The following is an 11585-nucleotide window of genomic DNA, read 5'->3' as shown; positions in this document are numbered from 1 at the left end:
ATAATTTATTTTAATTATAATTTTATTGTTTTTTTTTTTAAATTCCTGATCCTTTCAAAAAATACATATATTTTCTATTTAAAGAAAGTGTAAAAATTACGTAGTTTTAAAATTTCAACATTTTTCAAAGCTTTAGTTTTCATTAATTTCAATCTACCTAGATCTACCTAACTATTCCTTTCTCATACATTTACACTTTAGAACGCTCTTGGTGACGTTCTTTTTTAACGCGTTTTTTTTCTCCGACTTTTTTTGTGTTTTTTTTTTTTGCGGCACGTTCTGTTTGAGGTTTGGAGGTATAAATAGGAGCGTCCTCAGCACGATGGGCGAACAGTTTGGTTCTGGACGCGCATGCGTAAACGTTGATCGCGAGTGAAGTGAATAAGTGAATATATAAAAAAAAGTTTTTTTTTTGGCAATCTCCCTTCCTAGCAGAGTGTATATTGAAGTGAGTGAAGTGTATGGCTAAGGTGTGGGGACTTTCTTTCTAGAATTGTGTCGCCAGTGACAGAAGAAAAAAATCGACTAACAAAATTGAACAAAACAAAAAGTTGCATATAAAAGTAAAGTGAGTCTCAGAGGCGTTGATGAGTTCAGCTTTGTTTGTGGGTGTGTGTGTGTGTCTGTGTGTACGTGAAGTGCATAAGAAATTTCATGAACTTTATGGATTTTTAATAGTGCCACAAAAAATTAACTCCACACACACACAAGTTGACCAAAAATTCCACGCAAGCAAACAGCTAAAAACATTCTATGCACATATGAAAAAAAGAAAAACCTTTCACATTGCGCAATCTGGAAACGAGTATTTGCCACATCATGAATATGCAAGCAGGATTCAAAAAGTTCTTGATCTTGGCGTTCAATGAACTCCCCCCAAAGAGACCAAAAAAGAAAACCAGACGCCAAAGCAATCCCGGCCAATTCCCCGCTGCAGGCAAAAGTTGTCTAACAACATCTTTTTTTTCCACTCGTTCGTTGTGTTTGGGTTACATTTCTTTTAATTACCATAAAATCGGCGCTATATATAAATATGTAATCAATGAATATTCATATGTATATCTCCCACATATGAAGAAAAACAATAACAAAAAAAAATAAAAAACCATACAAAATGAAATCATAATAACAAAACGAAACCAACATAAAAAACCGGTCAACATCGTTAAGCTCTTAACCCAATTCTTAACTGATTTGCATACTTGTTAAGAACACAAAAAGAAATTGGCAAAACAGAGCACTCTCACACTCACACACACACACAATCATTATGAATGTGGGGTAGGGGGAAAAAGGGAAAGGGGCTTGGCGTTAAAGTGCTAAAAAAAAAACATCAAAAAGCTGATAATAAATCAATCGTTCTATGCAAATAACAGATATTAGACATAATTGTCTATAATCAATTGAGGCATATTAACATTTAATAATGTTATTATGTGTTCAGACAGGGAAACCCCCCAAAAAAAGAGAAAATTAAGTTAATGTGGGAAAAATGGGACTTAGTAATTATGTTTATTTTTAATATATTTAGCCTTGGGTGTAAGGGTGCCTGCAGAAAAGGGAGTATGTAAAGTTCAATAAGAACTAAAAGTTGGGCTATAATATTAGAGATATGTAAATCAATATCTCTTAGTCATGTTTTTTTTTTTTGAGTTGTTTCTTTTTAGATTTAAGCCCTCTTTTGGAATTTCACTGCCAGACAAATTCATATGGCTTTAAGTCGTTGGAATAACTAATAAATTAAATGAGCCAAATTTTCGCAATGAAATCTATGTTTAAGTTAAACACACCTTGAAATTTATTTTCTAATATTTTGAGAACAATATTAAATTATGGATTATAAATATCACGCTGTCCTTGAATCATTCTTAGGATTTATGTTCAAAAATAATTCTGAATCTGATTTATATATTTAACTTTTATGTCAATGAATTGGGTTAGTTTAAAATAGAAAATATTTGTTTTTTTCTGGTATACTTGTTCTTCATTTTCAATGTAAACGTTAGTACGTTATATTATTTACTAAATTGGGTCTTTTTAAACTTTTTTTTCGTTAAAAGTTTTTTTATTTACTTAAAGATTTTTACATCTCAACCACACACAAATATTGTTCTTTAAAGGTTATGACAAGGTAATTTTGAATTCAGTCTATTTGTCAAAATCTCTTTGCTCACATTCTCCAAATTTTTAAGTCTTTAAATTATTATGAACGATTTTCGATCCTGTTTGATGTTTACATATGTATGTATATGAAAATATCTCAAGTATTTATGGCTAATATTTATCATTCTGAAATCTTTGCGTTGTAAAAACCGCACTGATAAAATTTATTGTCGGGCGGCAATTGTCAATAGAAATAGCCTTAATTCATTTAAAGAATTGCAATTTATGAAATTAATTAGGCATTTTGTTTTTGTCGTTTTGCTTGCCATCAAAATGTCAAACCGCAACCAAATTTTAAAAAACAAGTTTATACAAAGATTTAAGGAAATTATTTACAATTTGACAAGCAGTGGGAAAGTTAAGCCAGTTTATAGAAAAAGACAAGTGACACACTGGAGAGACCTTTATCACTTACACACAATGAAACAATTAAGGCATTTCAATAAGTTCCGGGCGAAACAAAAAAAAAAATCAACAATAATAATTTTACTTCCCAATTTGTCATCCAATATCAAGCCAAACCTAACCTCATTCATATGAGGATCGCGTACGTGTGCGTAATATAAGTATGAGAAAGACGTGAGACGTGACCGTGTCGATTTTTGTTCATACTTTTATCCAGATTGATAACTTTAAATACTCAATATGTATCAATGATATGTCAATTGTTTGGAAATTAAATTCAATAAATCTTTTTAGAATGATATATCCCCGATTTTCCGTATTTTGACTATCCGGGCTTCCAACTTTGTAACAACTATTTGTACAGCTAAATTTACAAAATATTATAATTATACGGACATATATTTATTTGTTTTTTAACATCCGCAGATTTCATTCTTTAGATTATATATTATAATCAGATTATATATTTGTATTCCAAATATCCGCATTCTAATTATCCATGTAATATAATTATACGTATTCCAACTATCCGGAAATTTAATTATCCTTATTCAAATTTATTTTACTGTCTGAACTTGAAGCGTAATTGTAAGGATTTTCAGGATTTCCATTAATAAAAAGTATTTAATTTTTCATTTTTGCAACTATCCGGACATTGTCCACAAACAACTATTCGTTTTACAGCAATCCGGATATTTAATTTCAAACTATCCAAGTTTTTTAAAAGCCTAATGAATACTGGTTTCAATTACAATTTATTTAATTGTAAAAATCAGAGAATTTTCACTAAAAAACTTTTCCAAAAGATGAAGAATGCTGAAATCATGCTCTACTTTACCCTCAAATTGTCATTGGGATTATTTTCTTGTTAGTTAAGAGGAGATTTAATTATACACTAAATCGAAACCTATATTGAAACAGAAAGTTCAAAATACATATTTTTTTAATAGATTGATTGATATTAATATTTTTCTTATTACAGTTTATAGACGGAACTCTAAGCTAGGAAAATGCGTAGTTTAACTACGCTCAGCAGACTGCTGGTAAGTCAAATAACCAAACCAATTGATGGACTTCAAATGTATAAACTCCTTCAAATTTCTTTCTTTTAACAGCTGTTCTGCCTATGGGCGACAGTGGCAAGCGGACATATACGTATCGAAGCTCCGGAGGTTCATGTGGCGCCCAGTTACAAGCCAGCCTTTGTACGCTCCGCTGTGGAGAGTATGCCCTTGGAGGAGGAAAGTGGAGCATTGAGCAGATTTAGTGTGCGTCCAACATTTGGCGATGCTTTTCTGCCATTACGTAGTGCAGTCGAGAGTGTCCCTAGCATTGGGGAAAGGAATATAGCTCAATTAAGAGAATCATCGCCACTTCGATCCTTTGTCAGAGACTCCGTAGAGGCTCCGCCAGATGATGAAGATGAAGACCTTGAAGAGGCCCATGTCAGAGATCTTGATGTGGGTGAGGAATTGAAACCGGAGAAGTTAACCCAACTAGTGGAACCAGATCCTTGGTCGGTATCGGACAAGTATGCAGCCTTTATAGCACCTGGTAATGAGGACTATCAGCCACAGCCCTATAGAGCTGGTTCACCTCATCAAGAACTGCTTAAATCTGTTAATATTGAGCAACTCGAGCATATAGATGAATTGGATCGTTATCGTGAGCAACAATCGTATGGAGCCTTGGCCCAGGCCGATTTGGATGAAACCGAACCGGCTTATGGTGCACTGGCTCAACTGAAAACCAATAATAGAAAGAACTACAATATGGCACCGAAAGTCCTTTGCTACATGTCCAACTGGGCCTTCTATCGCAAGGGTGATGGACATTTCGTACCCGAGCAAGTTGATCCACGGCTTTGCTCTTCCATCATTTACTCCTTTGCTTCATTGGATCCCGATCATTTGACCATACGAGAATTCGATCCTTGGGTAGATATTGAGAATCAATATTACAAGCGTATAACCTCTTTAGGGGTTCCCGTGTTGATAGCCATGGGCGGTTGGACTGACTCAAGTGGCGATAAATATTCCCGCCTGGCTAGCGATGATATCAAACGCAAAGTATTTGCTTCCAGTGTGACGGGTTTCCTGCAGCGTTACGGTTTCAGTGGATTGCACTTGGACTGGAATTATCCAAAGTGTTGGCAAAGCGATTGCTCCAAGGGTCCGGCAAGTGATAAGCCGAATCTAACGAAACTTCTTCGAGAGATTCGCACAGAATTTCAGCGTGTAAATCCCAAACTTCAATTAGGTGTTGCCATTTCGGGCTATAAGGAGATTATCACAGAGGCATACGAATTGTCTGCCCTGTCGGATATTGCGGATTACTTAACTGTGATGAGCTACGACTACCATGGAGCATGGGAGCATCAGACGGGTCATGTGAGTCCTTTGTATGGACGAGCCAAGGATAAATATCCGCAATATAATACAGACTACACAATGCAATTGTTAATTAAGATGGGTGCCCGCAGAGAGAAATTGATCCTGAGTATTCCTTTCTATGGCCAGAGTTTCACACTCCAGCAAAGCTCACAGAAACTGACCGGCGAGGGAGTGGCATCATCCGGACCCGGTGAAGCTGGCGAATTGACCAAACAACCTGGCATGTTGGCCTACTATGAGATATGTCAGCGCATACGTAAGTCCAAATGGTTAACGGGTCGTGATGCGGAAAGGAAATCCGGTCCCTATGCCATGCTGAAGGATCAGTGGGTCGGCTATGAGGATGCCGCCAGTGTCGAGGCCAAGGCACGCTATGCTGTGAATAATGATTTTGGTGGTGTTGCTGCTTGGACAGTGGACTTGGATGACTTTCAAAATCGCTGCTGCAGTGAGTCGTATCCCTTGCTTAAGGCTATTAATCGTGCTTTGGGGCGCTTGGACTCGGAGCCACCAACACGCTCCAATTGCGAACGTCCTCCATCTGTGGTTACGCCCGCACCACCTCAGATGACTACAATTAGCAGTGATGGTTCCTCGGGTCAGCATCATGAACATAGCACAACCAGCACCACGTGGCCCAGTTGGGAAGCAAATGCCACGCCCACAACAACAACACCAAGAAGTACAACAAAGAGGCCTAAGCCTTCGACGACCACTACCAAAAGGCCAAAGACATCTACGGCAAGCACCACAAGTTGGTGGACTTCCTCGACAACGACGAGACGACCAGCAAAACCCACTCGGACCACATTGAAACCAGCTCATACAACCATACCCGCGCCTGCTTTGATTTATCCTGTAGTTCAGGCTTCCAATTGTGAGGCAGGAGAGTTCTATGCCGATTCCAAGAACTGTAATGCCTATTATCATTGCATCATTGCGGGTGAATTGCGTCAACAATTCTGTCCAGGTGGCCTACATTGGAATAATGAGGCGAAGGGTTGCGATTGGCCTGCCTCGGCACAGTGTTCGTCTAGGCAAGAGACGTCAAGTAGTAGTAGTAGCAGCAGCAGCACCACTACCACCACCACTAGCACCACCAAGCCCACAAAGAGACCAAGAAAGACTACAACAACGGTTAAACCGTCGCGTAAACCAACCAGGCCACCTCATCAACAGGTGGTGGCTAGCAGTACGACCAAGCGTCCGAATCGCACCACTCGTCGACCAAGACCTCCAACATCGTCTACCGCACGATGCAACGAGGGCGAATACTATACCCATAGGAATTGTGGTAAATATTACATTTGCATAAACGGAGCTTTGGTTCCCAGTGAATGTGGCGGAGATTTGCATTGGGATGCCTTGCGAAAGATATGCGATTGGCCCCAGAATGTTCAATGTGTGACAAGTAAAAAGTATTTGAGAATCATCCAATCGACTCGATCAAATGAGGAGGATCCCTGCAATGGAGAGGAACGTGTCCCCTATCCGGGTGACTGCAAAAAGTATCTGTTCTGTTTGTGGAATCGCTTACAGGCCGCTGATTGTCCACCTGGCTTGCACTATAACGAAGCTTTGGGTAATTGTGATTGGCCGGCAGCAGCCAAATGTCAACAGGAGAATGGAAATGGTGGAGCAACTGGTGGAACTGGAGGTTCTCCTAGCAAACCCAAGCCGCCAGCTCCGGCTAAACCTGCTCCAACCACCCAGAGACCAAGCACTACTCCGAGACCAACATATCCGACCGAGAAACCTTCATTGGAACCCCTCGACGGTTACTACAAGGTTGTGTGTTACTTCACCAATTGGGCCTGGTATCGCAAGGGTCTGGGTCGATATACACCAGATGATATCAATACAGATCTTTGTACTCATGTCGTATACGGTTTCGCAGTCCTCGATTACTCCGAGTTAATTCTACGCACTCATGACTCTTGGGCCGATATTGATAATAATTTCTATACACGTGTCAGTGGTCTCAAGAGCAAGGGTATTAAGGTTAGTCTTGCCCTTGGTGGATGGAACGATTCCCAAGGAGATAAATACAGTCGCTTGGTTCGATCACCTTCTGCTCGTGCTCGCTTTGTGCGTCATGCCTTAGAGTTTATTGAGAAATACGGATTTGAAGGTCTCGATCTGGACTGGGAGTATCCAGTATGTTGGCAAACGGAGTGCAACAAAGGTTTCGCCGATGAGAAAGAAGGTTTCACTGCCTGGGTTAGGGAACTCTCGGAGGCATTTAAGCCACGAGGTTTGTTGCTATCCACAGCGGTTTCTCCCAGCAAGAAAATCATTGATGCCGGCTACAATGTTCCCGAGCTGTCACGTTACTTCGATTGGATTGCAGTGATGACCTACGATTTTCATGGACAGTGGGACAAGAAGACTGGACATGTTGCTCCTCTCTATCATCATCCCGATGATGATTTCGATTACTTTAATGCGGTATGTGAAGAGAACATTATACTTTAATGAATCTCACTTTTCATTCGTTTAATTATTTACAGAACTTCTCGCTCAACTATTGGATTGAGAAGGGTGCTCCATCGCGTAAAATTGTCATGGGCATGCCGCTATATGGTCAATCCTTTACTCTGGAAAATGCAAATAACAATGGTTTGAATGCCAAAGCTCCTGGACCGGGACAGGCAGGTGAATTCACCAGAGCAGCTGGCTTTTTGGCCTACTATGAGGTGAGCTCAAGAAACTTTTGTAGATTCTTCCTGTTAATATGCTGAGTTTTTGGCGTAGATCTGCGATCGTGTCAAGCATCAAGGCTGGGAAGTTGTGCAAGATGAACGGGGTCGCATGGGTCCTTATGCTCGTAAAGGCACACAATGGGTATCATACGATGATCCAGCCATGATCCGAAAGAAGTCGCAATTAGTTAGAGCTCTGGATTTGGGCGGTGGCATGGTTTGGGCCTTGGATTTGGATGACTTCCGTAATCGTTGTGGAGATGGAGTGCATCCACTACTTCGTGAAATACACGATGTTCTTAAGGATCCACCAAATGGTCATGAGGCAGAACGTAAATATAACTAAAGAAGATTAAAATATACTTATAATAAAACAATGAACAACATTTCAGCGGGTCTAACTCCAGTGGAACCAGAATCTGTAGAGGAACAAGCCGTTTCTGTTGAAACAGGAGGCGCCTCTGTGGAAAACGAGACCGATGGAGCATCACAGGAAGCTACAGGAGATGGAGACACTGAAGGCGAAGCTGAGGGTGAAACCGATGCAGAGGAAGTCGAAGTTGAGGCAGAGCCGATGGGAGGAGAAGAACCAGAAACAGCGGATCCCGAACCTAGCCAAGGAGAAGATTCTGGAGAATCCTCTCAGGAGAATGAAGTTGATCCCAATGGAGACATTGAAGAGGGTGATTTTGAAATGGAAGATGGATTCCCGATATCGGGTACAGGAACTGCAGATTCTACCGACTTCAAAGTGGTTTGCTACTTCACCAATTGGGCTTGGTATCGCCAGGGAGGTGGCAAATTCCTGCCCGAGGATATCGATGCCCAACTTTGCACCCATATTGTCTATGGCTTTGCAGTCCTAAATCGAGATAAGTTGACCATCCAACCGCATGATACTTGGGCAGATTTGGATAATAAGTTCTATGAGCGTGTCGTGGCCTATAGGAAGAAGGGAGTCAAGGTAACAGTTGCCATTGGAGGATGGAATGATTCGGCAGGAGATAAATATGCTCGACTGGTAAGAAATGCCCAGGCCAGGGCAAGGTTCATTCGTCATGTGCTAGACTTCATCGAACAATACGGATTTGATGGTCTCGACCTGGACTGGGAATACCCTGTATGCTGGCAAGTTGATTGCAAAAAGGGAACCTCTGATGAAAAGCAAGGATTCACTGATTTGGTGAGAGAACTATCACAAGCTTTCAAGCCGAAGGGACTGCTTCTCTCCGCCGCTGTTTCACCGAACAAAAAGGTTATCGATGCGGGCTATGATGTTCCTGAACTCTCCCATTACTTCGATTGGATTGCTGTGATGGCCTACGACTATCACGGTCAATGGGATAAGCAGACAGGACATGTAGCACCCATGTATGAACATCCCGATGGCGCTAGCACCTTTAATGCAAACTTCTCCATCAACTATTGGCTGGAGAGTGGCGCAGATCGCAAGAAACTGGTGATGGGCATGCCCATGTATGGACAATCCTTCTCATTGGCCCAGGCAAGTGATCATGAATTGAAAGCTCCTACCTATGGCGGCGGTGAGGCGGGAGAAGCCACCAGAGCTCGAGGCTTTTTGTCTTATTATGAAATATGCACTTACATACGTCAAAGAGGATGGACTGTGGTCCGCGATGGCAGAGGACGAATGGGTCCATATGCCTATTTGAGAGATCAATGGGTGTCTTTTGATGATGCCCCCATGATACGTCATAAGAGTGAATATGTCAAGGCCATGGGATTGGGTGGTGCTATGATTTGGGCGCTCGACTTGGATGACTTTAAAAATGATTGCGGTTGTGAGTCATATCCTTTGCTCAAGACCATTAATCGAGTGCTGCGTGGCTATGGAGGACCACATCCCAAATGTGTGCTAGAGCCAAGCGAAAAGACCATGAGTGAGTGGAAAACAAGTCATCGTTTTGATATCCCATATGAAATATTTATTTTTTCCAGTCGATGGAGATCCGGGTGCTCCTAAGCCCACAGTAAATACAGGAACACCTGCTCCATTGATTGAAACACCCAGTCAACCTGAAACTGGACAGGCTATTGATTGTAATGGCAGACACTATGTGCCCCATGACAAGGATTGCAATAAATATTACATATGCCAATATGGAGAACTCTTGGAGCAACGGTAGGTCATGAATCTTTCGAGTCTTTTTCCTATTTAGAGCTTCATTAATTTCCCACAGCTGCCCTGCTGGCCTCCATTGGAATGAGAACTACTGCGATTGGCCAAACAATGCCAAGTGCACGGTGAGAGCGGATCAGACCACCCAAGCACCCGTGGTTCATCGTCCCAAGCCCACAACAAGCACATCTTCACCAGATGTAACCAAACCTACAAAGAAACCATTTACTCCACCCAACAAGAAACCCATTTCCCGACCCAAACCCACTCCGCCCCCTGCCTTGGGTAGTGATGAGGAATACAAGGTCGTTTGCTATTTTACCAACTGGGCATGGTATCGTCCTGGTCAGGGTAAATATGTACCCGAAGATATTGATGCCAATCTCTGTACCCACATTGTCTATGGATTTGCCGTGCTGAATAGCAATACTCTCACCATTAAAACGCATGATTCCTGGGCGGATATTGATAATCGTTTCTATGAACGTGTCGTGGAGTACAAACAGAAGGGTCTTCGTGTCACTGTGGCCATTGGTGGTTGGAATGATTCCTTGGGTAGCAAATATGCTCGCCTGGTACTTGATCCTCAGGCTCGTGCTCGATTCATTGAAAGTGTTTTGACATTTGTTGAGAAATACGGATTCGAGGGCTTAGATTTGGATTGGGAATATCCTGTTTGCTGGCAAGTCGATTGTGCGAAGGGATCTCCAGCCGAGAAGCAAGGATTTGCCGCTTTAGTTCGTGAATTGTCGGATGCCTTCCGTCCACGTGGCTTACTTCTCTCCGCTGCTGTTTCGCCCAGTAAAACGGTTATTGACGCCGGCTACGATGTGCCAAAACTTTCACGTTACTTCGATTGGATTGCTGTGATGACTTATGATTTCCATGGTCATTGGGATAAACAGACTGGACATGTTGCTCCACTGTATTATGTCGAAGGCGATGCTAATCCCTATTTCAATGGCAACTTTAGCATTAACTACTGGCTAGATCAAGGTACTCCGGCAAATAAACTTATCATGGGAATGCCTCTTTACGGTCAATCATTCTCGCTGGCTGATCAGAAGGAGCGATCGCTCAATGACAGAACCATCGGACCTGGTCAAGCGGGTACTTATACCAGAGCCGGTGGCTTCTTGGCCTACTACGAGATTTGCGAAAAGGTCAGCAACGGCGGTTGGACTGTCGTTCGCGATGATGAAGGACGTATTGGCCCCTATGCCTACAGTGGCAATCAATGGGTATCGTACGATGATGTTGCCGACATTAGACGCAAGTCTCAGTTCGTAAGAAGCCTTCGTTTAGGTGGTGGCATGGTCTGGGCATTGGATCTGGATGATTTCCATGGACGTTGCGGCTGTGGCAAACATCCTTTGCTGCGTACACTCAATCAGGAGCTTCGTGGCATTCCCGGACAGCGTGCCAATGATTGCACTTAATAAAAATTTGAAATATTAAGTGAATTTATCATAGTAATAATTATCTATTCCAATGCCGCCTATTCTGAATGCTGAAGAACTGGGCTCGCAATCTGTTCTCGAGATTTTTGCCATTTAGTTTTATAAGCACTACCGACAGACAATCGTATGAAAAATATAACTAAATATATATAAAAAAAAATGTAAATGTAAAAAAACCAATCTTTTTTTTTGAAACACTATGATTGCCTTATACAAGTTGGAATGTATATTTTATCGCCTTATGCTTGAAAAGCGATTGCAAATTGTTAAAATACTCTTAAGTGAATTTCTAATACTTGGTGACTCAAACAAATTCTCACCT

At 41.5% G+C, this 11585-nt stretch overlaps 1 protein-coding gene across 1 annotated transcript; it reads left to right on the top strand.

Annotated features, from left to right (window-relative positions):
- Positions 1-346: 346 nt before the first annotated feature.
- Positions 347-11394, top strand: LOC6641970 (probable chitinase 10). Its single transcript, XM_047010742.1, has 8 exons — positions 347-448; positions 3551-3611; positions 3684-7409; positions 7472-7657; positions 7716-7995; positions 8056-9564; positions 9623-9806; positions 9865-11394. Exons 2-8 carry the CDS (start codon positions 3579-3581, stop codon positions 11240-11242), a joined length of 7296 nt encoding a protein of 2431 aa, XP_046866698.1. The 5' UTR covers positions 347-448; positions 3551-3578; the 3' UTR covers positions 11243-11394.
- Positions 11395-11585: the final 191 nt, after the last annotated feature.

The sequence above is a fragment of the Drosophila willistoni genome (assembly GCF_018902025.1).
Source record: "Drosophila willistoni isolate 14030-0811.24 chromosome 2R unlocalized genomic scaffold, UCI_dwil_1.1 Seg167, whole genome shotgun sequence".
NCBI classification, from domain to species: Eukaryota; Metazoa; Arthropoda; class Insecta; order Diptera; family Drosophilidae; genus Drosophila; species Drosophila willistoni.
The sequence above is the reverse complement of the archived record's forward strand: the minus strand, read 5'-3'. Positions and strand labels throughout refer to the sequence as shown.